Source organism: Myxocyprinus asiaticus, chromosome 2 (assembly GCF_019703515.2).
Source record: "Myxocyprinus asiaticus isolate MX2 ecotype Aquarium Trade chromosome 2, UBuf_Myxa_2, whole genome shotgun sequence".
Classification (NCBI taxonomy): domain Eukaryota; kingdom Metazoa; phylum Chordata; class Actinopteri; order Cypriniformes; family Catostomidae; genus Myxocyprinus; species Myxocyprinus asiaticus.
The window spans coordinates 3,386,649-3,414,336 of record NC_059345.1 but is presented as its reverse complement, the minus strand read 5'-3'; the positions used below and the strand labels follow the sequence as shown (position 1 = coordinate 3,414,336).

At 37.7% G+C, this 27,688-nt stretch overlaps 1 protein-coding gene across 2 annotated transcripts in view; it reads left to right on the top strand.

Annotated features, from left to right (window-relative positions):
• LOC127415760 (C-Jun-amino-terminal kinase-interacting protein 1-like) overlaps positions 1-21,865 on the top strand; it is a 29,792-nt gene extending 7,927 nt beyond the window's left edge. The window contains exons 2-12 of one of the 2 annotated variants that reach the window (XM_051654652.1): positions 252-363; positions 2,631-2,876; positions 7,544-7,625; positions 11,328-12,278; positions 15,440-15,515; positions 15,703-15,875; positions 18,348-18,448; positions 18,586-18,693; positions 20,522-20,592; positions 20,704-20,802; positions 21,064-21,865. In XM_051654652.1, coding sequence (XP_051510612.1) covers positions 252-363; positions 2,631-2,876; positions 7,544-7,625; positions 11,328-12,278; positions 15,440-15,515; positions 15,703-15,875; positions 18,348-18,448; positions 18,586-18,693; positions 20,522-20,592; positions 20,704-20,802; positions 21,064-21,136 — 2,092 coding nt within the window. In that variant the 3' untranslated portion in view covers positions 21,137-21,865. Of the gene's footprint in view, positions 1-251; positions 364-2,630; positions 2,877-7,543; positions 7,626-11,327; positions 12,279-15,439; positions 15,516-15,702; positions 15,876-18,344; positions 18,449-18,585; positions 18,694-20,521; positions 20,593-20,703; positions 20,803-21,063 lie in introns of both variants that reach the window. The other variant, XM_051654643.1, reaches the window with a different exon arrangement.
• The last annotated feature ends 5,823 nt before the right edge of the window (positions 21,866-27,688 follow it).

Sequence of the window (27,688 nt, the reverse complement as noted above, 5' to 3'; positions counted from 1 at the left end):
TAAAATTTGTTTAGCAATGATGTTTAATCATATAAGGAAATACATATGGATATTATGGGGATCAAGCTTTAATGTCCCACTTTACCTAAATCAACATTTAACTTGATTTAAATCAAACAGTGTGGTTCATTAGCATATTACCTTTTGCTGTAGTGTTGAAATTGAGAATCGTAAAACTGTCATCGGTATTGACTAAAAAGCAACCCCAGAACTGAAGTATGTAAAACAGTATGTTTTGATTCTGTTGACAGGTTGACTCATGACATCGGTTTGGATGAATTTGAAGATGAGGATCTGTCTGAAATCACAGAAATCACTGATGAGTTTGTTCTCAGGGGACGCTGCCACGGCTCCGACATCAAGGTGAGGAAATGGTTTGTTAAAAGGATAATTCACCAAAATAATAGTATTCCAGAACGTCCTGTAACAACCTGCACTGGGGATCGCTGTCTTACCTTGTACGTCTGGTCTGGCTGCTAGTATAAATATTACACCATGTGTACAGTAATTAGGGTTTGTATTGTGTGTTTTCTTGTTTAATGTTCATTACATGCTGGTCATTTATAGCCTCATTTTGGTTTAATACATTATTATATCTGTTATCAGTTTCAGTTCGTCAGGATTACTGTAAATAGGCCTACTCATATAAACGGGCACAAACAAGGATTACCATAAATACACTATTAAAAAAAATACATTAGCCTATTTTTCAGATTTACACATTTCTATTTCATAAAAATTCCATCAAATTGAATTGAGGATTTTTAACAAATTAATAAACTTAAAATATTTATATTATTTTGTTAAAGATTACTAAATTAAATTTGATGAAGTTTGATGAAATTGAAAAGTGTAAATCTTGAAATTCTTTTTTTGTATGTCTGTAAATGGGCATGTACAAGGATTGCTATATATACTCCAATGGGCACCATACAATTTATGCAAGTGTATTGTCATTTATTTCTCATCGAAGCAGCATAAATCTGTAACATAGTCACATTTATGGTCCATGTTACATCTGCCAAACCTTAAATAGCACCTGTTAAGAGTTGGTTCGATTGTCAAGTCCAGATTCTAAGATTTTTAAAGGGATAGTTCACCCAACAATGAAAATTCTCTCATCATTTACTCACCTTCATGCCTTCACAGATGTGTATGACTTTCTTTCTTCTGTTGAACACAAATGAAGATTTTTAGAAGAATATTTCAGCTCTGTAGGTCCATACAATGCAAGTGAATGGTGACCAGAACTCTGAAGCTCAAAAAAGCACACACAATCTTAAAGTGAAATTTAAAGTTGAGATTTATAGTAAAAAAGGACTTAAAAGGACACACTTATCATCTCACTTCTAAAGAAATTGTTTTAACCACTGTAGTCTGATGGATTACTTTTATGCTGACTGTATGTGCTTTTTGGACCTTCAAAGTTCTGGTCACCATTCACTTGCATTGTATGGACCTACAGAGCTGAAATATTCTTCTAGAAATCTTCATTTGTGTTCAGCAGAAGATGACATGAGAGTGAGGGAATGATGAGAGAACTTTCATCTTTGGGTGAACTATCCCTTTAATTAATCCTGTGCATAATTGCTTGATGGATCATCATTTATTCACCCTCATGCCATCCCAGATGTGTATGACTTTCTATCTTCTGCAGAACACAAATGAAGGTTTTAAAAGAATATTTCAGATCTGTAGGTCCATATAAGGCAAGTGAATGGTGATCAGACCTTTCAAGGTCCAAAAAGCACATAAAGGCAGCATAAAAGTAATCCATACAACTCCAGTGGTTAAATCCAAGTCTTCAGAAGTGATATGGTAGGTGTGGATGAGAAACAGATCAATATGTAAGTTCTTTTTTTACTATAAATCTCCATTTTCACTTTCACATTCTGAAAGTGGAGATTTAAGCCCAAAGTATACTTCGATTTTGTCACGAACACTCAGCGTCTGTGTATAGTCGAATGCGAGTCTGTTAAAGTATACTCCATTTGATGGTGCGCGCATACAGAGGCGTTTGGCGCATGCGTGCTATGACTACCATGAGATGCCAGACAATTTCTCTTCAGGAGTTTAGACCCATAAAGATGTCTTTGTATTCCTTCAGACATGAGTAATACAAATGCAGGTATCTCCTGACCTGATATGCATGAAGAATGTGAATCGCCAAAAACTGTGAAAGTGAAAGTGGAGATTGATAGTAAAAAGGACTTAAGTATTGATCTGTATCTCACCCACACTTATCATATCGCTTCTGAAGACATGGATTTAACCACTGGATTCCAAAAGGTCCAAAACGTTTCTTGTCACAGTTAACAACCACGGCAGTGACCAAACTTAAATGTAACATATTTTGCAAACTGTTGCACACAATTGAAGCTGAACGCAGGCATAGTTGCATGTGTTAGTGCATCTTATTGTGCTGCAGTGTGTTCACAGGCAATATGAATAGTCTTTGTATCACACCCCTCCCCCTGTCTCTTGTTCTCTCGGCTGAGCTGGCACTGAAAATGCCACCGCCTGATGTCATCTCGGGCTCTAATGGTTTGCTCAGTGGCCCCCTGTCTCTCCTCTTGCTTTATCATACACTCTCTTGTTTGATTGACAACCGATCTGTCCAATCCCTGTAGGATCATGTGAAGAAGGCACCCAGTAGTGGTCTGGAGGAGATGGAGGCGGGAGCAGTAGCTCAGATTCAGTCAGAGGAACAGCCCTTACATCTAATTGACGCTTTGGACAGGACTCCGAGAGCGGCCTGTCAACACGACAGCAAAGCACCCACTATGGATTCACCTGCTCTTCCTGTCACCATGGATACCTACCGTCCAAAAAGACCCACCACTCTCAACTTATTCCCGCAGATACCCCGCACTCAGGTAATGAACACTGGTGGATGAGTGTGTACAGATATGACTGATAGTTTTGATATTCAGTAGGGGTTTAAACAGGTCTATGGGTGTGAATTTTGTTTTCATGGAAAATCTATATTTCATGTTGCCTCAAGCACTTTGGTATTTGTCTGTGTTTGATGACATATTCTGCAGTGTGACATGCTAAACTCCATCTAAAACTATTTTACTTACTAATTCCTGAAAAATGTCATTCTTAATTTAATTGAATGTAATTTTTGGAATATTTCTATATGAACTATATTGTATTTTAAGCATTTTAAGCATTTTACTCATTCTTGTAAAACATTAAATTCTTAATTTAATTTAATGTAATTATAGGAATATTTCTATATAATCATAATTATTGGAATATTCAAACTTTAAAAAAAATTATTTGTCACACCACAGGAGCATATAAAATGAACTAGTGAAGGCAAAATGTTGAAAATCCACAGGACCTAAAGTATACACTTTTCCCTATGTATGTTCATATAGATTTTAACCTAAAATCTTAAAATTGATAAAAAAATAAAAGAAAAAAAGTTATTGGACATGTTATGTGTTACATATCCAAATACAGAATACTACATCCTATACTATTTTTCTGATTTCACACAAATGATTTATTATTCAACTACTATATATAATAATTCAAAGAGTTATGCTTTACATATATATATTCTAACTGTGCAGCTTAGCTAAATATGCAACAGGTAAATGACCAAAAACCCAGTGTCCAAGCAAGGAAATATTTCAGCCACTGAAGCAGAAAGTTCTTGACAGATTCAGTTGTTTGGTTTCAGTCCAATAAACATTAATGCTTAAAAAATATAGCTTAAAAGATTGTGTGATTATATAGTTATAGAACGATAAATTCTGTACAGATTCCTTACTTATTTGTTAGTGAAAAACAAATACATATATATATATATACACAGTTGTGCTCAAAAGTTTGCATACCCTGGCAGAAATTGTGAAATTTTGGCATTGATTTTGAAAATATGTCTTCTATTTAAGGATAGTGATCATATGAAGCCATTTATTATCACATAGTTGTTTGGCTCCTTTTTAAATCATAATGATAACAGAAATCACCCAAATGGCCCTGATCAAAAGTTTACATACCCTTGAATGTTTGGCCTTGTTACAGACACACAAGGTGACACACACAGGTTTAAATGGCAATTAAAGGTTAATTTCCCACACCTGTGGCTTTTTAAATTGCAATTAGTGTCTGTGTATAAATAGTCAATGAGTTTGTTAGCTCTCATGTGGATGCACTGAGCAGGCTAGATACTGAGCCATGGGGAGCAGAAAAGAACTGTCAAAAGACCTGTGTAACAAGGTAATGGAACTTTATAAAGATGGAAAAGGATATAAAAAGATATCCAAAGCCTTGAAAATGCCAGTCAGTACTGTTCAATCACTTATTAAGAAGTGGAAAATTTGGGGATCTTTTGATACCAAGCCAAGGTCAGGTAGACCAAGAAAGATTTCAGCCACAACTGCCAGAAGAATTGTTCGGGATACAAAGAAAAACCCACAGGTAACCTCAGGAGAAATACAGGCTGCTCTGGAAAAAGACGGTGTGGTTGTTTCAAGTTGCACAATACGACGATACTTGAACAAAAATGAGCTGCATGGTCGTACCAGAAAGAAGCCTTTACTGCGCCAATGAAAAAAAGCCTGGTTACAATATGCCGACAACACCTTGACATGCCTCACAGCTTCTGGCACACTGTAATTTGGAGTGATGAGACCAAAATAGAGCTTTATGGTCACAACCATAAGCGCTATGTTTGGAGAGTGGTCAACAAGGCCTATAGTGAAAAGAATACCACCCCCACTATGAAGCATGGTGGTGACTCACTGATGTTTTGGGGGTGTGTGAGCTCTAAAGGCACAGGGAATCTTGTGAAAATTGATGGCAAGATGAATGCAGCATGTTATCAGAAAATACTGGCAGACAATTTGCATTCTTCTGCACGAAAGCTGCGCATGGTACACTCTTGGACTTTCCAGCATGACAATGACCCTAAGCACAATGCCAAGTTGACCCTCCAGTGGTTACAGCAGAAAAAGGTGAAGGTTCTGGAGTGGCCACCACAGTCTCCTGACCTTAATATCATCGAGCCACTCTGGGGAGATCTCAAATGTGCGGTTCAAGCAAGACGACCAAAGACTTTGCATGACCTGGAGGCATTTTGCCAAGACGAATGGGCAGCTATACCACCTGCAAGAATTGCATAGACAACTATTACAAAAGACTGCACGCTGTCATTGATGCTAAAGGGGGCAATACACAGTATTAAGAACTAAGGGTATGCAGACTTTTGAACAGGGGTCATTTCATTTTTTTCTTTGTTGCCATGTTTTGTTTTATGATTGTGCCATTCTGTTATAACCTACAGTTGAATATGAATCCCATAAGAAATAAAAAAAATGTGTTTTGCCTGCTCACTCATGTTTTCTTTAAAAATGGTACATATATTACCAATTCTCCAAGGGTGTGCAAACTTTGGAGCACACCTGTATGTATGTATATATATATATATATATATATATATATATATATATATATATATATATATATGCAGTAGCCTAAAACAATGCCAAAATAGCCATCTGACTATTAGTTAATATTTCCCAATAGCTCATAGGGCTGCAACTAACTATTATTTTTATAATCGACAAATCTAACAATTATTTGAACAATTATTCAGCTATTTGGGCAATTATTGCAACAATTATTCATTCGTTCTTAACCGACTATTCAGCTTGTGCCTCGACTTAAATGTTGTTTTAAACATTTTTACTAATAATTAAGAGGACAAAATAATCTTTTAAAAACACCTATCACCCTTTCGCATGTATGATCAAACCAATGTGATTACACTAATCTGGGCTCAGATGTGTATGATCAAACCGGTGTGATTACATAGGCTGGGCTCAGATGTGTACGATCAAACATGTGTGATTACACTAGGCTGGGCTCAGATGTGTATGATCAAACCGGTGTGATCTGCATTCAGCAAAATCGGTTGTCATAATGACTGAAGCGGTTGTTATAATGAACCAGCTACTCAAATAGTCTTTTCAACATCAAAATATCTTTCTTTTTATATGTTACAAATTTTAAAATACCACTAAATAAAAGTATAAAGCCGTTACCTTCGGAGCGCACTGTTTAGATGTAGAGCTCTGGCCATGTTTTCTGACGTCAAAGAATATACAAACTAGTCAGTCCACTCGAGCCTTCTCCCATTCCGTCCATCACAACCCTTCCAGGGCTGGGAGGGTGAAAGAGCTAGATTTTTAGAACCTTCTATGCTCCTTTTACATGCTTCTGTGATGTTACAGACTTAGAATCCCATCTTGCATTGCAAAGAAAATATGGCGGGGCGCATAGCCGGCAAGTGCATTCGCGATCGCATCTTATCTATCATAATCAATCATTATAAATGTCTAAAAAACCACATTATATGTTTGATAATATATAGTCTGTCCTCCAGTGCATCTGCTGCGGAGTGTAAGGTAAAATTTATTTTAATTACAGTGTGCATTAAAGAACTCACGCTGGGAGATCTGTTAGTACAGAAGAAACTCACGTGCTTATTCATGCGATTAACTAATCAGCCAATCGTGGGGCAGCAGTGTAATGTATAAAATCATGCAGATATGGGTCAGGAGCTTCAGTTAATGTTCACATCAACCATCAGAATGGGGAACAAATGTGATCTCAGAGATTTTAACCTTGGCATGATTGTAGGTGCCAGACGGGCTGGTTTGAGTATTTCTGTAACTGCTGATCTCCTGGGATTTTCTCTAAATACTTTAGTTACTTTAAGAGGTACTGGTAAAGAAAGGGCTATTTACAGAAATAAAGAGGGAGAGTATAAGGGGGGTGGCATGAGTCTTTAAATGCCACACACACACACACACACACACACACACACATACACACAGCACAGACAAAACACTACTGTATTCCACTGGTTTGTGCTCAGTTTATGTGCCAGAAAGGGTTTTATTTAACATAGAGGGTTCAGGAGACCCACCGCTCCCATGAGTTTAACCCTGAGAATTAGAGCAAAAATAATAATCTTTTCCAACAGTTTTCTTGAACACTACACCCATGTCAGATACAGATTGTCCCTTAAACTCACACCACTGGTTGAGCTAATGTTGGTGTGTCTGGCTACATTTACATTACATTTATGCACTTTGGCAGATGCTTTTATCCAAAGTGACTTACAGTGCACTTATTACAGGGACAATCCCCCCCTGGAGCAACCTGGAGTTAAGTGCCTTCTTCAAGGACACAATGGTGGTGGTTGTGGGTATCAAACCAGCAACCTTCTGCTTACCAGTTCTGTGCTTTAGCCCACTACACCACCACTGGCTAGATGGGTCGCTCATACAAACAGGGTAATGTTTTGATAGCGCCACAGAGACACAGTGTTTACAGTTTTCGGGAAAAACAGCCTACAAATGGTTTACTTGTAGTTGTCCCTGAATATTAAGATGGGATAGGAGAAATAATTGTAGCTTGTTTATCTTAGTTGTTTTCTTTATTTCGCTCTTTCTTTCACATGAGTTTGGTTTCATTCCCTCACTTGATCACTCAGAATGTCTGTTCATCTCCTCTACAGGACACTTTAAACAACAACTCATTTGCAAAGAAGTTCAGCTGGCAGGAGAAAATCTCTCAGTCCTCATCGCCCCTAAAATCAGGTGAATGTAGTGTCCATGTTCACTTTGGAAACATATTTTCTTATTAGGGAAGTTGACATGACAGCAGTGTGACATGCTGTACTTCATCTAAAACTATTTTAAACTGCTTTATTATTATTATTATGTTCATACATATCGAGATGACCTCATATTCATTTAGACACTACAATATATGTATGTACATAGAACATTTATATTTGTCACTCCAGAGGACTATCTATGTGAACTGCAAAACTGGTGATAAATGTAAAAGTTATGGCGGCCTGTTACTATGAATCTTATTTTTTTGCCAATCTTAAATAAATAAATATGTTAATGATACAAATAAAAACCTCATTAACCATTTCATTTTTACAAAGTGTCTGCAGATTATGTGCCAAAATTAAAAATTAAATTAAACTAATCAATTTTAATTTTCACAGTGGCATTAGTAAGATCTTTAGCATAGAACAAGCTGTAGATCTTCAACATTCCTTTTAATTACTATTATTGATCAAGTAAATTAATAACATAATTTTGTTTATAATTAATTATTAAAATAACAACCCTGATATACAGTGGAAATAAAAAGTATGTGAAACCTTTGGAATAACCTGCATTTATACATAAATTTGTCTTAAAATCTGATTTGTTCTTCATCTAAGTTACAATAATGAACAGACACAATCTGTTTTAACTAATAACACAAAAATTATTGTTCTTGTACATACTGAATACAGCATTCAAACATTCACAGTGTAGGGTACAAAAAGTATGTGAACCCCTAGGCTAATGATGTCAACAAAAGTGAATTAGAGTTGGCAAACCTGGCATCCAGTTAATGTAACGAGATTGGAGGTGTGAGTTAGAGCTACTTTGACTTATAAAAAGCACTCAAACATTTTGAGTTTGCTATTCACAAGAAGCATCTGCTGACATGGACCATGCCTCACAAAAAAGAGATCTCAGAAGACCTACGATCAAGAATTGTTTCTTTGCATAAAGCTGGAAAGGGTTACAAAGTTATCTCAAAGAGCTGAGATATTCATCTGTCCACAGTTAGACAAACTGTCTGTGAATGGAGATGATTAGTACAGTGGCTACTCTCCCTAGAAGTGGCTGTCCAGCCAAGATGACTCTATATAAGATTATAATTGTGTGTTGTTATCTTAAGCACATTGTGTTTGTTTATAATTGTGAGTTTGATGAAGATGAGATCACATTTTATGACCAATTAATGCAGAAAACCAGCTGATTCCAAAGGGTTATCATACTTCTTGCCACTGTTCACGTCTATCTCTCTTACAACCTGTCTGCGGCCCCTAGTGTGAGAACCACTGTATTAAAGTATCCTCTCTTGAGCACCACCCACTCATTAACATAAACTGTACATGTTGACTTTGAAAATGAAAATTCCAAAACATTTAAAAATAAAATCTAAAATAAATAGAAAAGTACATTAAGACAATGCTTTGGAACAAATGTATTTGCAATTTGTTTTTCACTTTTGCATTTTCATTCTAAAATTGTCAGTCTTGCCTCAAGACTGCAGTGCAAATGGAATGTCAAATGATCAATTGCATTTTAGTTTTTATTTTGACAGGGATGTTGCATTGTCACTATGAAAATAAAAATTAATTCATTTTATTTTATTTTTAATTTTGGCACATATGTCACAGACATTTTTGGAAAAAGAATTTGTGTTCAAATTGGCAGAATATAAGCTCCACACCTCTCCCTTACATATTCATAGACATATTTAACCTACAATCTTGATGTAAAGAAAGCATTTTTCATTTATAATAATTTTGTCAGATATCCACTCATGTCAATTATACTAACTATACAGTATTTTTTGTTGCATGATGTTTGGTTATAGTGACAGAAGTGTCGTTTGGCACAGTATGTGAGCTCAGTTCACTGTATGCAAACTTTCACTTGCTCTGTTATCTCAATGACAAAAGGCCAGCCATGTTTGGCTGCCAACTACAGTCATGTGAAGTTGATTTAGCCCAGTCATCGACAAAAATATGTTTGCATGTGCAAAGAATCAGTCTAGCCAAACAATGGATCGCCACAAGAATGCACACTGACATTTTTTGCTTAGTGTGCTTTTTTGCTTTTGATTTGTCCTTGTCTGTTTCAATAACAAGAAAATTGGAGAAAAATTAGTATTCATTTTAGGTTCAAAATGTATGATTATGTGCCATTATTGTTCCAAACAATGATTTTTGTTACTCCGTGGAACACAAAAGCAGATGTGAGGCAGATTGTTAGCCTCAGTCACCGTTTACTGTCATTGTATGGAAAAAAAGATGTAATGAAAGTGAATGGTGACTGAAGCTAACATTCTGTCTAACATTTTTTCTGTTCTATGCAAGACAATAAGTCAAATGGGTTTGGAACAAGATGAGGGTAAATTAGTTATGACAGAATTTTCATTTTTGGGTGAACTTAAATAAATAAATATGATAACTAAAGCTAATTAGAGTCAGGAGTTGGCAAACCTGACATCCAATTAATGTAACGAGATTGGAGGTGTGGGTTAGAACCACTTTGACTTATAAAAAGCACTCAAACATTTTGAGTTTGCTATTCACAAGAAGCATCTGCTGACGCGGACCATGCTTCGCAAAAATATATATATATCTCAGAAGATAGATAAATAAATAAAACAAAGAGGACCCCTTTAGATCCTCATGAGTGTGTGTAAACTTTTTAAAAATATCAGATATTTTGACATTTATATGAAAGGCACATTTTGTTCAGGTCAAATGGAGTAACCCTAAGAAAACTCAAACTCAAAAATGCTATTTGTAAAAAAAAATTATTTACTTTGCAAAATATGTTTGAAAACTTTTTTGAAATTATTGATTAATGCACTCACATGTATTCAATGTGCAAAAAGTATTTTAATAGCTTCTACTTGATGGTTACACCACTTGACATTATTTGTATCATTACATTTTAAAATTCGATCTTTTCTCTCTTTTTTTGTAGAAAATGCTATACATGTTTTTGAAAAGATTATGAAACCAACATGGACACAAAGAAACCAGCATGGACACAAAGATTACATTTCTATTAACTTGACACATTTTAACTACATTTTTAGAAGATTTCTCAATTTTATCATCTCGGACAACCTTACTTGTCAACGACCAATAAATCATTATTATGGAGTGTTTGGGAGAGAAATTATCCCTTTAATCTCTGAGGGTCTTTTTTAAAGATTTCATGTTTCAGTTGCAAAAGTTACAGCAAAACAAAAATATAATAATAATAATAATAATAAAATAAATAAAAATCCTAGTGTCCAAAAATGTCTCCAAGTTTTCAAAAGCCTCTCTAAACAAATAAAACATAATAATAGTACATAAGAACAAATAACACATACAAATACAACAATGACTAAAGGTTTGCATAGCATGTAGATATGATTTCAGTAATGAGATTTCACAGAATGAGTTTCATTCTGTGCCATTTGAGTCATCAATAAATCTTTGTCATGTACTTGGCACCATCTCCTGGAGGCCATATGTAATTACAGTAATTGATCACATGACTCTCTGCCCCAATATGGAGGACTATCATCACTGGTTGGAGCAATCTGAACCCAATCTGGTTAAAGGGTTAACCGCCTATTATGTTTTTGGTATGTGGACTTAATTAGTAATAAATCAATTCACAATTATTTTTTTCCTTTAATTTTGTTGTATCCAGGAGAGCTGACGCCATCTCGTGAGCACATCTGTCTGAGCGATGATGAGAAGCTCCAGCAGGGCGGCAGTGGAAGTCGGGTTCATCTGAAAGACTGTGGCACCTCGACTGACAAGCTGCCCATCAGTTGCTCCTCTAAAAAGACTCTTGCTTCCTCTATGCCACCCTGTAAAGCCAGCGTTCACCGAGAGGCAGGTCACTGTGAGCGGATTCGTTATCACACCGATGTTTGTCTTGAAGCTACAGAAGAAATCTATCTGACGCCGATCCAGCGTTGCACCGAGGCTGTGGAACAAGAGAGAACCTCGGCACTAGCCCAAGTCATCGAGAAAAAGCCAACGTCCGTCAACTCTGACAATGAAGCACCTCCACCATATGAGCCCCCTTTTCATGAGCATATAATTCCATCCATCAGAGAGCAAGAGGAGATGCTTCAACCACCTTCGTATTCCTCATGTGTGGAAGCTTTGGCCACTCGAGACCTTGACAGCAGCAGTGAAGATGTCTTCGGAGATCTGTGTTATAAAGATTGTGGTGCTGGAGAGGCTCATGCTCCTCACGAGTGCTTGCCAGGAACTCTGATTCACCCTGGTACTCTTCGGATGTCTGAGAGCAACTCGGATGCAAGCGGACTTTCTTACGATTCTGTGAAGTACACACTGGTTGTAGACGAACATGATCAGTTGGAGCTGGTCAGCTTGAAAGAGTGTTACCGTGGCTATAGTGATGATAGCGATTCTGCAACGCTCTATGATAACTGTGTGTCCTCTCCATATGAGTCAGTGCTTGAGAAAGAGTACGAGGAGGATGAGGATGAAGACAAGGGAAAAAAACTGTGTGGGATCCAACGCAAAGCTTCAAGCTGCCCTTCAGAGGACTCCACGCCTGAAGCTGACATTCCGTTTTCTCGGAAATTTGTTAATGTCATCATGAATGGCTGTTCACGCTCTTCCAGTAGGTGCTTTTTGTGGAATTGCAATTGTCCTTTTTATATCTCAACTACTCCCTTTTTCTTTTCTGCATTTGAAAAAGCTTCAAAAACTTTACTTGTATAAACAGGGTTCCCACTCCTTTTCGACCAGTGAATTTACATGATTTTTCCATGACTTTTCAATGTATTTATCGGTCATTTGGATTACTGGATACAGGGTTCCCATTGTTGTGAAAAACCTGGAAAGATCAGAAAATTCTAAAATGGAGATTTCTAGGCATGGAAAAGTAATGGAAATTTCAATAGTGAATATACATTTTTCGAACCCATGTTAAATTAGGTGTCTACTATGCACTTAAGCATTTTATACAATGTACTTATTATGTACATACAGTACATGTTGTTGCATTGTGCTTACATTTAAAGTACCTGCATTTAATTACATCTGTAGGTACACTGTTAACCTTACCACTAAGCTGAAAGGCCCAGATATACTTCATGAGAAATCGAAAAAACTAATGGGTATGACGTCATTTAAAACAAAATCTGGCCAAAAAGAAAGTGTTTTTGCGTTCGTTTCTGTGGTTCTGGGTTAGGAGCCTTCTTTTAGGAAAACTTCTAAGCTGCTGCTAAACACCTTCTTGCTGCCATTGGTCTACATCATTGGTAGGTACATTTACGTATTTCAGTCAGTATTCAACATGAACACACCAACGTGCAAGACCATGTCATGCGATTTTTTGCTTAATTAGTCTACAAAAGTAATCAAATCTACTCAGATACTCTCAAGTGCCCATTCACTCGTGTGCCATCTGCAGCGAAAGCCATTTACACATCTGTTTAAAGTAAGATTATCATTATTCTTATGTCTGTATTCTGCCCATACACCTATCTTTGCAGTAGTATCTGTGCCATCATAAATTACAATAACAGAATGTAATCTGCGCATATTATGGTAGCGTATAGCATGTTAGCGCATTAGCGTCAGGAATTTAGAATCTATACAAGACAAATAAAAAATGTGCTACTGCATATATATTACTTTAAATCATCATCAAGAGGTTAAAACAACTTCTTTTACTGACCTCATGTGAATTCTACTTATCCCTAATATTTAAATGCACTTCTAAACGCCTCCCACAGCGGTATGGTGGGTGTCTGAATGTTCCCAAATAATAAACCGCTGCTCAACTGTTTAGAACTTCTTTTTGCCCCTGAACGAAGAACAAAGAAGAAAATCTCTGGAAGTATATCGAGGCCTTAAACCTAACCCTACCCCAACCCTTACCCTAAACCCTAACCCCTAAATCTGCCTGTACCTCAACCTCAGTAGCAGTAAATGTGAGTCTTGTGAGAATTTTGTAGAACAACATATAGTTACACAATAAGTACATCGTATTGTATGTATTTTAATGTTAGTACATAGTAGTTAAAGGCACCTTATATAAAGTGGGACCCATTTTTCTAGCTACGTTAATTAGCTACGATTACTAAAATAGTTAATTGGCTAGAAATTGCTCCTCAAGTGTGCAATCTCTTTGAAATTATTTTTAAAAATCCTTATCTGTAATGTGAACAACTTGAGAGATCATGGAAACTGCATGGAAATATCAAGAAAATTAATGGTTAAAAAAAGTGTTGGAACCCAGTGGATAGAGATTTTTTTTATCATTTTATAGATATACTATATGTTGCTTACGTTAGTTCCCTGCCAAGTTATGACAAGCGGCATCCCCCATCAGACATTTATGCATCAATTCAAGCATGAACACATTTCCCTCTAGCGCTACTGATGCGGGTTTTGGTGTCGTGGGAACAAGGAAGTAATTGCATTCACACAAACAAAGGTGAGCATGATTCTGAGGCATTTTTGCTCTAAGATTAAAAGTTTACCCTATTGACAGTTAGATTTACGGTAGGGGTTTGGGTGTAGGGTTCATAAAATATGCATTCTTATTGACTGTATTACAACATTTACAAGTTAAACTTCAACTTGCTATTGGCGCCACTCTGTGGACATTTCACATGGAAACTGTAGCTTACAGTAGCTTACGGTGTTCAACAACACTTCCAGCTTCGGCCACTGGGAGGCAGTGATCTGAATTTCAATAAGCACCAATTTGAGCAGCAAAAATTTTGACCCACTGTTGCCGAATTCACTGAATGTGATCAGTCTGCTGGAAATTCCCTGATATTATCAGGTTTTCCATGACTGTGGGAACCCTGTCTACATCCCCAATGCATCTCCAAATGGGGGGGGCGGAATCTCCAAAATAGGGCGGGGTTACTTCAAAAGGGGGTTGCGCCAACTCCAAAAAGGGCTGTCACTTCCACTCACGGTTAGGGGCTCCCTATATCTTTAATGATGATTTGGAGTACATGCTTCTTTTTGGAGCAATACCTGCAGCTATACCCTTCTCAGTTTCTGGGTGAAATGTCCACAGAGTGGCACCAAAAGCATATTTTATTAACTACGCAGCCTAATCCAAACCCCAACGCTAAACCTAATCGTAACTGGAGTAAAATTGCAATTTTAGAATGAAAAACGAACCTCCGAATTGTACTCACCTTTGTTTATGTGAACATGATCACTTCCCGGTTTCCATGGGACTAGAACCTGTGTCTAAAAGACTGCACACACAACACGTTCCTAGGGTAAACACATTTGATGCAAAATTGTCTGATGGAGGGTAAATCGGGAGAATGGGGTCGATTTAAAGGTACATGAACATTAAGAAGCAGCGTGTCGATTTCCTGCGTGATCATGTTGAAACTGCACCCTACAACACTTTTGCAATTGTGTTGTTTGATTCACCCCAATTTCTTTTTGTTCCGAGAGCTTTCAAAGATTTGTTTTTAGAGCTTTTAGAAATCAATTGTTGATAACTACTCAGTCAAATGTCATTTGGAATTAGACCGAATCTTCAACTAGTATGTAGAGTTTTCTCTAATGGGACAGTGGCAGTTCATGTCCACTCATAATCTCAAATCAACATCCTTCATGAATGGGGACATGAAGGGCTGATGACTGGATTAGAATAGACATTTACATTTAGTCATAATGACATGCAATCGGACAGGAATAGCATAATATAATACACTTTGATCAAATTAGAACACTTCTTGTTGATTTTGTGAAACTGTTTTGTATAATACACTCTGCTGATGTCTTTGTTCACTGTAGGTACAGAATCATTTGGCTTGTTTTCTTGCACAATTAACCGAGAGGAGAGGGAACAGACTCACAGAGCTGTCTACAGGTAAAACTGATGAACAAACATTTGCACACCACATTTACGTTTAAATGATCATCAAATAGATAGTCCTGACTTGTGGATGAATGCACAGCACAAAAGCTCCTTTATTTGAACTCTGTTATTTCTGTTTTGTGAAAGTCGGAGGTCACAATCATTTCCTGACCTCATGACTTGTGTTTGTTTTTGTTAGATTTGTTCCTCGTCATGACGATGAGCTGGAGCTGGATGTTAATGACCCTCTTTTGGTGGAGGTAGAGGATGAGGATTACTGGTATGGAGGCTACAACATGAGAACAGGAGAACGTGGTATCTTTCCTGCCTATTATGCCATTGAGGTATTCAAGGAGCCAGAGAATTTAAAAGGTAACGAGTTAAGATATATATACGATCTAACCCTAACCCTAACCTAACCCCAACCATGTCTACACTTATACATTTTTGTTTGAAAACGCATTACTTTTGCTACGTTTACACCTCTCATCCACACTAGAATGGCGGTTTCCTCCACCAAAAATGGAGCGTTTCAAAAACACTCTCAATTACCACCAACTTTGGAAACAATGAGCACATGTTTACATGCACGTTCTTACAGCAATTATGCTTGATAAGCCGACAATGCGTGTGGTCATGTAAACACAATAAACAGCGTTCCTTTATCGGTGTAAGGTCATAAAAGGTCGACACGTGTAGATTTTTGCCGATTACGTCGATTTCGCATGGCATGTAAACACCTTTACCAGTGTTCTCACTGGCTTATCCAATGTGCACACGTGTTGAGTGTATGTCTCTTCACGGTTTGACGTCAAACGCAAAGAATAACGTATTAGTGTTGATGTGGCCTTAATTTTTCTGCGTGCCGTTTTGTCTCACACATGTTCGAGTGCTCAGTCTTTCCAAATATACTCCTCTGATCATGAGCTCCCATGGACGCAATCAAAGCATACAAACTATGGCTGCTTTCACTGTAAAAAAATGAAATAGCATTTTATCCAGGGGGGTTTTTGAATATGTGAATTATTTCGTCAACATAAAAACACATGTTAGACCAACAATATTACCCCAAGTGTTGTCCCAACTAGGCTAACAGAGTTACAATTAGTGTTATAGTCTTATTTGTTGCTTTTTATTGACTTTATTTATGCTGTTATTGTTGTTTTTTGTTGCCACTGTTAGTCAATTGTTCTGTGGTAATGTTAGAAGTAGGGTTGCACCGCTATTAAATTATTTGGCTGATACGATACCGATTTTAACAAAAACCTATAGGCAGATAATGATACCGATATTTTGCAACTAACTTTATTTTGTTATCAGATCACTGTTTTACTATGGAATTTTGCTTTAAAAATGCACACAGAGATACACAAGCTTTTTTACTGTTCTAACGGTAAATTATTTCCATTGGATCTGTTGAACACATGACAGGCCAACATTTTCAAGAGAGCCACAATGAAAGATAATAACAAGATAAAAAGATTAATAATAATAATAATAATAATAATAATAAAACGAAATATGATAACATGATGATTATATGAAAAAAGTTACTTTGTACTTTTTTAAAAACATTTTTGCACTTCTGTTTTTGCAAAAACTCAGCTTTTTACGGTTTAGTTATCGCACAAAGCCATATTGCAATTTCAATGTTAATTCAATCAATCGTGCAGTATTAATGGATATCATGCCGGTATCTCAGAAGTCAAAGTGTTCAGGTTTCAAAGCGTTTTGGATGGTTTCCCTCATCAGGTGGCCTTTAGGTAAGTGCCATTTTCACAACTGCCGCGTCCGTTTATGGTGTTTTTTCCGCATTAATATGAGAAGGAGAAAATTTAATATGAAATGTCCTTAGGAGTGACAACCCTTCTACATATTGTGGCTATTATTATTTCTGGATTGTACATTTTAATTCACAGAGTTTTTTGCGAAGTAAGTTGCTGTTTAATTATAAATAAAGCAATTGGCTTATGTGACGAGGAGGAGGGCATGGCCGGGCCGTGATGATGCACGGGCAGCGCTGAATCAGGCGCCAGTTCGAGAGAGAGAGATGCACGCGGCCGCGCTGCATGTGTGTCTGCGTTTATGTTTGTTTTATGTTGAGTTTCTCATTAAATTTAGTGTTGACTGTTCAGCCGCTTCCCGCACCCTCCTTGCCCATCCTTTACCTGTTACAGCTTAATACTGATATGACTATGGTTTTAATTTGGTCAATAATTGGACGATAAATATCGGCAGTCAATACATCGGTGCATCCCTAATTAGGAGCTCATCTTTTAACTTAACGAGGTTTGTTGCTTGTCAACATGATTAAAGTTTGTATGTTAAGGGTTTAGGTCTATTGCAAGACATACCTCTATTCAGAGGCAGTTAACTGCATGTAAAAATAATTGAAATGGTGAGAAAATTAAAGTCCTCGTATTGCAAATTGATAACTGGCTGAACAAGAAATTAGTAGTTCTCTCAACTAGAATTTTTGCATTAAGTGAACAAGCAAATTCACGTTGACTAATCAAAGCAATGTTATTGAGGACAGTTATTAAGACAGTTGTTGAGAGAACTCAAAAATTGTACAGCATCATGTTGCCTTGATTTATTTTCAGCCTCACCTCGTTTTTAGATTTACTTAACTCAAAGCTCTTGCTGTGCATGCTCTAAGGTGAGAGTGAACCGGATTTATAGACATTAGAACAATGGTAAGAAATCATTTATGTGTGTACAGAAATTATGCATCTGAACACAAGTATGCAACTTCAATGCAGTTAGTGAATTCAGCCTTTTAGTTATTTAACTTTCAGAACCGTTTACATTCTCTCTCTCTCTCCATCTTGTTTTCATTAGTAGCAAGTTCTGAATGGGTGGAGCAGTACAGATTGAAATTTCTCGGCTCAGTCCAAGTGTTGCAGCACAAAGGCAATGATGTGCTGTGTGCAGCCATGCAGAAGGTTCGTATAAGATGTACACATTTTGCCTGGGCCAGATTCAAAATGAACCTTAACTCTACTGCTCTTTATAGGTATCAACTTTGGGTTAAACCTCAAAATGATGACATTGAAATATTCCTCTCTACGATTGATTCCAGATTGCGATGAACAGGAGACTGACGGTGCACTATAATCCACCCTCATCCTGTGTGCTGGAGATAAATGTAAAAGGACTGAAGCTCACAGTGCAGGACGATTATGAAAGAGTAAGAAAACACACAAACACATTTACAGAAATGAAACAATCCGATGAATGCAGCCCAAATACTTCGGCTGTGAATTAGGTGTGAAATGTAAATGCGTCTCACAAGAGGGAAGTGAACGATACAACAAACATGTATGTCACACTTACAGGCTGTTCTGTGCATACGGCTCTTATCCATACAGCCTTGCCTTTAATCAGTCTCATTAATTAGTTAGTCATTTAAGTCTCATTTTAATTAAAGCAAAGAGGTATAGTTAAGAACTTTATATTAGTTGGCTTAACCACCTGAGACCTGAGCGTGACTGCTGTGTGCATTTTCCATTTCCCTTAACGTTTTTTTTACTTTTAAAGAAAAGTGGTGCCAGTTTCCACATATGTGGACATCATGTTTATCAGTGCGCTGACACGCGAAAAATGGACGGATTTTTTAAAGTTGCATATCAAACGAAACTAGAGGCGCTACTCTTTACACCCAAACAGGTTTCAGTGAAAAAACTTGAAGAGGTCTCTTACCAGAGGCATTTTTGTTGGCTCTGACCCATAGAGGCACTTCAAGGAAATCAATGTCATGTTGACTTGATGCATCAGCAGTTTAACCCTTAAATGACAGTCTAGAGCAGTGGTTCTCAACCCTGTTCCTGGAGGCCCCCCCAACACTACACATTTTACATTTATGCATTTGGCAGACACTTTTACCCAAAGTGACTCACAGTGCCCTTATTACAGGGACAATCCCCCTGGAGCAACATGGAGTTAAGTGCCTTGCTCAAGGACACAATGGTGGTGGTTGTGGGGATTGAACCAACAACCTTTTCCTTACCAGTTCAGTGCTTTTGTCCACTACGCCACCACCACTCCACACCACCTTTTTGGATATCTCCCTATTCAAACACACCTGATTCAACTCATCAGCTCGTTAGTGGAGACTCCAAGACCTGGGGCACGTTCAATCTCAAAACGGTGTGTATGTTTCCTCAACATGTTTCCTCGAAACGGTGTGAAACGGTGTGCAACGGGCTTTGAGGTACGTTTTCTCTCGTTTGGTGGGTGTGGCAGAGGTGTTACCCAATCAGCAGTGACGTGTATATAAACCCCGCCGTATTAAAAAGGCAGTGCGCACAATGGATCCAACTAAAGTCCTTTACAAATGTGTCCACTGCAGCTTGGTGTATGCAACAATTGAAGACATTAGAAGAAATGTTTGCCTTGTCATCCTGAAATGCGAGGCAAATGTTGGATCACCATAATTAGGAACCACAGTTTCCACATATCCCTTCATTCGATTGGGATGTTCTCTACTATTCTGGACAGCACGGGCAGTGACTGTAACATTGAGGGTATTTTGTAGTATTAAACACCTATTTAAACTGACTTCAACAGGCTCAGAAAATTCTTCGAAAAGAATGCAAAGAATGGCCTTCTCAGCTGCCATAGTTGCAACGCTTGTGTAACACAACAGGGTGTTCAGCGCACCACCGTTTCCATTTAAATAAACGTTTTGCTACGTTTTGTCAGGGCTGAACGTGCCCCTGAATTGGGTGTGTCAGAAAAGTGAGATATACAAAATGTGCAGTGTTGGGGGGCCTCCAGGAACAGGTTTGGGAACCACTGGTCTAGAGTCTTGTGAACAGTATTCAGTTGGTTAAACTTAATTTAAATTATGCGTTGTGTATAGCGAAGCCAAAATACAATGTATACGCATGTGGACACGGGGTCACACGAGGTTAATGATTACTGTTTAATGTATCAATTCATTATGTGTACAGGTTTGTGAATATGTAATGCGAAAATTTCCATTTTATAAATGTTTCTAAAATGTGTTTCCACAGAGCAGCCAATATAGTCACTTTTTTCATTTGAAAAACGTCTCATTTTGTGGCTACCATCCCAGAAACAGAAAGTAAGTCAACCATGTTCTTGCATCCTTTGAATTTACGATTCTGTCGAGAATTTATTACTATGATTATTATTATTATTATTATTATTTTCTTTTAAACTTGTGCATCTGCAGGTATTTTGGCTTCATTACAAAACACCCGGCTGACGATCGATTTGCCTGTCATGTGTTTGTGTCCGAGAACTCCACTAAACCGCTGGCAGAATCTGTGAGGTATGACATCTTATTTTTAGTAATATGTCATAAAAATAATAAAAAAAAGTGCTTAATGGAGACAATGAACTTTTTTTTTGTATAAATGCTCCTAGTTTTGTGCGTGTTAATCCAAAGGAAAAAAAATAAATCAAATTTATAATAAAAACAATTTTACTTTCTGAATCTTAATAACAGACTTTCTGGATGCCATCTACATTTCTTTGTCTTAAAAAGTGTGTAATATTCACATCAGTATATTCTCTATGTCTTTATAAACAGGAAGGCGTTCCACTTATACTACAAAGTGTTTGTGGATGTCACGTGTCCAACAGAAGATATCTACCTGGAATAAACCTCATCACCTCTTCACTGCAAAGAGCTGTACAACAGTACATAATACCTACACTACAGGAATATATGAGAAATAATATCAGAAAATAATCAAAGACTAATATATCTGACAAACAATAAGGACCAAAAACGAGGTAGAGAGCTGGTTGTAAACGTTGATTATATGCATAAATGAATTGATGAATTTAAGTGATTCATCCTCTAGTCGATGCACAGAGGAACTGAAAAAGCATTATGATACGATATTAAAGACTGACATTATTTTCCAGAACGCTGAGGATTTTGAAAGCTTTGCGAGAGTGCTTATATAATTTTTTACTGATTTAGTGTGTTGTGATTCTGTGTTTGCTTCAAGCTTAACAGAGATAAGAAAGAGTTTTGTTCTATTTGTAATAGCACAAAACACACTTACCATATTCTCTGTAAAATACATCTACATTCATTCATGTGTACCAGTTTCCATGTGATTAACAAAACCGCCTTTTACAGGTTTACCAGCATAATTAATATCTTCCTGTAATGTGAAACTGATCAACGTCATGATAATTCATTTGAAATGCCGAAAAAAGGGTTCCTGCTCAAGCTGGTCACCAAAAATAAAAAAACACAGTGCCATTCAAGAGTTTGAGTCCACGGTGAAAATCAGGGATTTAACTGAAACCTGCAAATCAACAAAGTTTTCAGATTTTGAAAAATGTAAAACAAATAAATGTTATGACATAAATAAGAAGTATTTCAGATTCTGCACTTTTTCTAAGTCACTAATTAAATGTAGTGCATGCTGTCATAAACGGAATATTCCAGGTTCAATATGAGTTAATGCCAATCGACAACATTTGTAACATAATGTTGATAACCACAAAAATTACTTTCGACTCGTCCCTCGTTTTCTTTACAGTAAGGGACTTACAGTGGAGGTGAATGGGGGCCAATCCGTAAACATTTCAAAAGTATAGTCACAAGACGTAAACAATATGTGTGAAAAAATGATTTTAGTGTGATACAATCGCTTCCTAACCGCATCTGTGTAAATAGCCAATTTTACAACTTCGTTGCCATGATAATGACAAAACACCATAAAACATATAATTTAAACTGCTTTTAAACAACTTTACAGGGGACTCAATAGGGAGAGTAAATGTTAAAATGAAGTGTTGATTGTGTAATATTAATGCAAAGGGGGATACTTGTTAGTGTTTAATGTTTTGATATGTTGAGATTTAGAAGAGTTCTTGTAATGTTGGAGTTTTGGGGGTTACCATTACTTTGAAGAGTGGAGATAACAATAAGGACAAGTAGATGTTGCACATATTTTCGCTGAGCCATCGCTGTGTTAACCATAGCATACTTACTAAACCACATTCTGTAGTACTTACCAGCATTTATTTAACATGCTAACATTCACTTTGACTAGTTAGTACATAAAGAAATAAGAGATTTATTTACACGTCTAATTTTGTTGGGTTTACCCAATTCAACTAGGTTCTTTCTACACAAATTGATGGTGTTGAGATTGCATAAGAATTTTTAGTTAAGAAAACTAATTTCAAACAAGTGGAACCACCGTCCACGGTTGAATCAAGTTCTGCCAAATAGCTATTTATTTTGAGTGCAGTATGCACTACACTTAGTGGGGCAAATTTGTGACATTGACCATGTGAACAATGCAAAATACACACGCTTTCACATGTGGACTCAGATTTTGAATGGCAAATATACAGTACTGTGCAAAAGTTTTAAGAACTAGTGAAAAATGTTGCATAGTGTGGATGTCTTCAAAAATAATGACAAATAGTTTTCATTTATCAGTTAACATCATACAAAGTCCAGTAAACATAAAAAAGCTAAATCAATATTTGGTGTGACCACCTTTGCCTTTAAAACAGACCCAATTCTCCTAGGTACACCTGGACACAGTTTTTCTTGGTTGTTGGCAGATAGGATGTTCCAAGCTTCTTGGAGAATTCACCACAGTTCTTCTATCTATTTAGGCTGTCTCAATTGCTTCTGTCTCTTTATGTCGGTCTCTTTATGCTCTGTGGGGGCCATGACATCTGTTGCAGGGCTCCCTGTTCTTCTATTCTAATCTTTTCTATTTGCAAAAGTAATGTTTGGGAGTCTAACATTTATATTTCCTATTGACACACTAAAGCTGAAGATATAAATGACCATCTTAAGACAAATGCTTTTGTGGAACATCTTATGTGCCTAAAACTTTTGCACAGTACTGTATAATTTAGGAAATATTTATTTAAAATCCAAGTCCATAATATCACAACATGCCAGTAGGTGTAAAGCAATTCTCATTTGTTTATCCCATAATTTTACTGGTAATTGTTATCAAATCCAAAAGACACCACAGTGCCATGAACTTCCCTAATAATACAAAGTAATAAATGGTCTCCAGTAGAGCTGTCTCTTCACTGTTGGGTTGTTGTGTGAGATCACCAGAGCTTCAATAAACTCTTATCCTGAGGTATTTCTTGTAAAGCAAGTTTTGAGCTTAAATCATGTACAGATGATGTGTGCTCATTAAAGGCTTGTTCAAGGAAAGCTTGACAATTGCATGTATAAATACAGATATTTCCCCTCCTCAACCCAAAAGTTCTATACCTGACATACACTGGCGGCCAAAAGTTTGGAATAATGTACAGATTTTGCTCTTATGGAAAGAAATTGGTACTTTTATTCACCAAAGTGGCATTCAGCTGATCACAATGTATAGTCAGGACATTAATAACGTGAAAAATTACTATTACACTTTGAATTTTTTTTCAAAATTTCTTAAACTACTTCAAAGAGTTCACATCAAAAAATCCTCCACGTGCAGCAATGACAGCTTTGCAGATCCTTGACATTCTAGCTGTCAGTTTGACATTTCACCCCACACTTCCTGTAGCACTTGCCATAGATGTGTCTGTCTTGTCGGGCACTTCTCACGCACCTTACAGTCTAGCTGATCCCACAAAAGCTCAATGGGGTTAAGATCCATAACACTCTTTTCCAATTATCTGTTGTCCAATGTCTGTGTTTCTTTGCCCACTCTAACCTTTTCTTTTTGTTTTTCTGTTTCAAAAGTGGCTTTTTCTTTGCAATTCTTCCCATAAGGCCTGCACCCCTGAGTCTTCTCTTTACAGTTGTACATGAAACTGGTGTTGAGCGGGTAGAATTCAATGAAGCTGTCAGCTGAGGACATGTGAGGTGTCTATTTCTCAAACTAGAGACTCTGATGTACTTATCCTCTTGTTTAGTTGTACATCTGGCCTTCCACATCTCTTTCTGTCCTTGTTAGAGCCAGTTGTCCTTTGTCTTTGAAGACTGTAGTGTACACCTTTGTATGAAATCTTCCGATCTACAATTTCAAGCATTGTATAGCCTTCATTCCTCAAAACAATGATTGACTGATGAGTTTCTAGAGAAAGCTGTTTCTTTTTTGCCATTTTTGACCTAATATTGACCTTAAGACATGCCAGTCTATTGCATACTGTGGCAACTAAAAAACAAACACAAAGACAATGCTAAGTTTAATTTAATGAGCCAAATATCTTTCAGCTGTGTTTGATATAATGCCAAGTGATTTTCTAGTACCAAATGATCAATTTAGCATGATTACTCAAGGATAAGGTGTTGGAGTGATGGCTGCTGTCTAGATTTGATCAAAAATTACTTTTTCAAATAGTGATGGTGCTGTTTTTAGCATCAGTAATGTCCTGACTATACTTTGTGATCAGTTGAATGCCACTTTAGTGAATTAAAGTACCGATTTCCTTCCGAAACACCAAAATCTGAACATTATTCCAAACTTTTGGCCAGCAGTGTATATGACACACTTCCATACCTCAAACATGAATTTTGAAGCCGTAATTAATTACATACTGTTTTTTTAAAAACACACAGTGGCTTCAAAATTCAAGTTTGAGGTATGAAAGTGTGTCATTTATGTTATTTCAAAAACCCCATTATAAAAACCCATAGGAAAATCCCGAGGGAATCCATAGCGAATTCTCTTTCAGGTTTTTGGACTACAAGTTGAACAGCTATTCTCTAAATGCACCGCGAGGAAGCTTCCTAAGGATGCTTGAGCGAGGAAGCACAGAAATGGGGCTTTGAAGTGAGCAGGACATTCCAATTTACAAATCAGTGTTGTTTCGATTCCTCCATCCTCTTTTCCTTTCCTTCCATCCTTTCCTCGTTTCCTAAGAAGGTTGAGCTAGGAAACGAGGAAAGGAAGCAAGGAAAGGAAACGAGGATGCACAATTTAAGAAGTGAGAAGCACCCAGTGATTCATTCATAACATACACGGATAAGCCAAAACATTATGACCACTCACAGGTGAAGTGACAGGTGAAACAAGGCCACATGTCAAGGTCGGGGTAGATTAGATGGTGAAGCGAACAATCAGTTCTCATAGTCAATGTGTTGAATGCAGGAGAAATGGGCAGCAGTAAAGACCTGAGCAACTTTGACAAGGATCAAATTGTTATGTCCAGACGACTGGGTCAGAGTATCTCTGAAACGGCAAGGATTGTGGGGTGTTGCCGGTCAGCAGTGGTGAGTACCTACCGACAATGGTCCGAGGAGGGACAAACCACAAACCGGTGACAGGCTGTTGGGTGCCCATGGCTCATCGATGCACGAGGGCAACAAAGGCTATCCCGTCTGATCCGAACCGACAGAAGGTCTACTGTGTCACAGAAAATTTCAGTGATGGTTACAGGAGGAATATGTCACAACACACAGTGCATCACACCCTGCTGTGTATGGGGCTGCATGGCCGCAGACCGGTCAGAGTGCACATGATGACCCCTGTCCACTGTCGAAAGTGCCTACAATGGGCACACGAGCATCAGAACTGGACCTTGGAGCAGTGGAATTAGGTCGCCTGGTCCGATGAGTCCCATTTTTTTTTTTTTATATCACGTGGCAACCGTGTACGTGTGCACCATTTACCTGGGGAAGTGATGGCACCAGGATGCACTGTGGGAAGACGACAAGCCGGTGAAGGAAGTGGGATGCTCTGGGCAATGTTCTGCTGGGAAACACTGAGTCCGGCCATTCATGTGGACGTCAATTTGACACATGCCACCTACCTTAACATCGTTGCAGACCAGGTACACCCCTTCATGGCAATGGTATTCCCTGATGGCAGTGGCCTCTTTCAGCAGGATAATGCACCCTGCCACACTGCACACATTGCTCGGGAATGATTTGAGGGACATGATGAAGAGTTCAAGGTGTTGCTCTGGCCTCCAAATTCCCCAGATCTCAATCCAATTGAGCATCTGTGGGATGTGCTGGACCATAAAGTCCGATCCACGGCAGCTCCACCTCGCAACTTACAGGACTTGAAGGATCTGCTGCTAATGTCTTGGTGCCAGATACCACAGGACACCTTCAGGGGTCTTGTGGAGTCGATGCCTCGGCGGGTCAGCGCTGTTTTGGCAGCACGTGGCAGACCAGCAGCAAATTAGGCAGGTGATCATAATGTTTTGGCTCATCAGTGTATTTAAGACATAATTTAATTTAAGACTCACTCATAACATATAAAAGACACTCATTTGATACCATCTACAGGCGTAAAGTTGATCTGCAGAAATTGTGACTAAATCTTTTTGGTGAACAGATTCAAAAGACCCAACTACTTGACAGTCAGGGCCGTAACTACTGAGGCGAAAGGTGGTCTTTAAGAGCTTTTAGACCTTCTTGCTCAGCACATTGTGGACATGGTTCTTTATTTACCATGATGCACGTGAAACCGTATTTAATGTACTGTTCATCATACTTAAAAGGTTGTTTTGTCAGATCTTTTTTGCTTTAAGTATGCCTAAAAACAGTAGTGGTATTTCATTTGTGAATCAATTAGTGTTTTTGGACTGATCTTTTACTGAACTAATCATCCTCGTTAACTTTGTTTCAGTCTTGAACGACTCGTGTTTTATCTCCAGGAGATCAGCAGTTACAGAAATACTCAAACCAGCCCGTCTGGCACCAACAATCATGCCACGGTCCAAATCACTGAGATCAAATTTTTTCCCCATTCTGATGGTTGATGTGAACATTAACTGATGCTCTTGACCTGTATCTGCATGATTTTATGCACTGCTGCCACATGATTGGCTGATTAGATAATCACATGGATGATTGTTGGTGCCAGATTGGCTGGTTTGAGTATTTCTGTAACTGCTGATCTCCTGGGATTTTCACACACAACAGTCTCTAGAATTGACTCAGAATGGTGCCAAATACAAAAAAAAACATCCAGTGAGGGACAGTTCTGCGGATGGACACACCTTGTTGATGAGAGAGGTCAACAGAGAATGGCCAGACTGGTTTGAACTGACAAAGTCTACGGTAACTCAGATAACCACTCTGTACAATTGTGGTGAGAAGAATATCATCTCAGAATGCTATTCTGAGATGCGGGTTGGCGCTGTTTTTGCAACACGAGGGGGATCTACACAATATTAGGCAGGTGGTTTTAATGTTGGGGCTGATTGGTGTATACACACACACACTGTACAAAGTGTACAGTATATTTGAAATAAACAAAGAC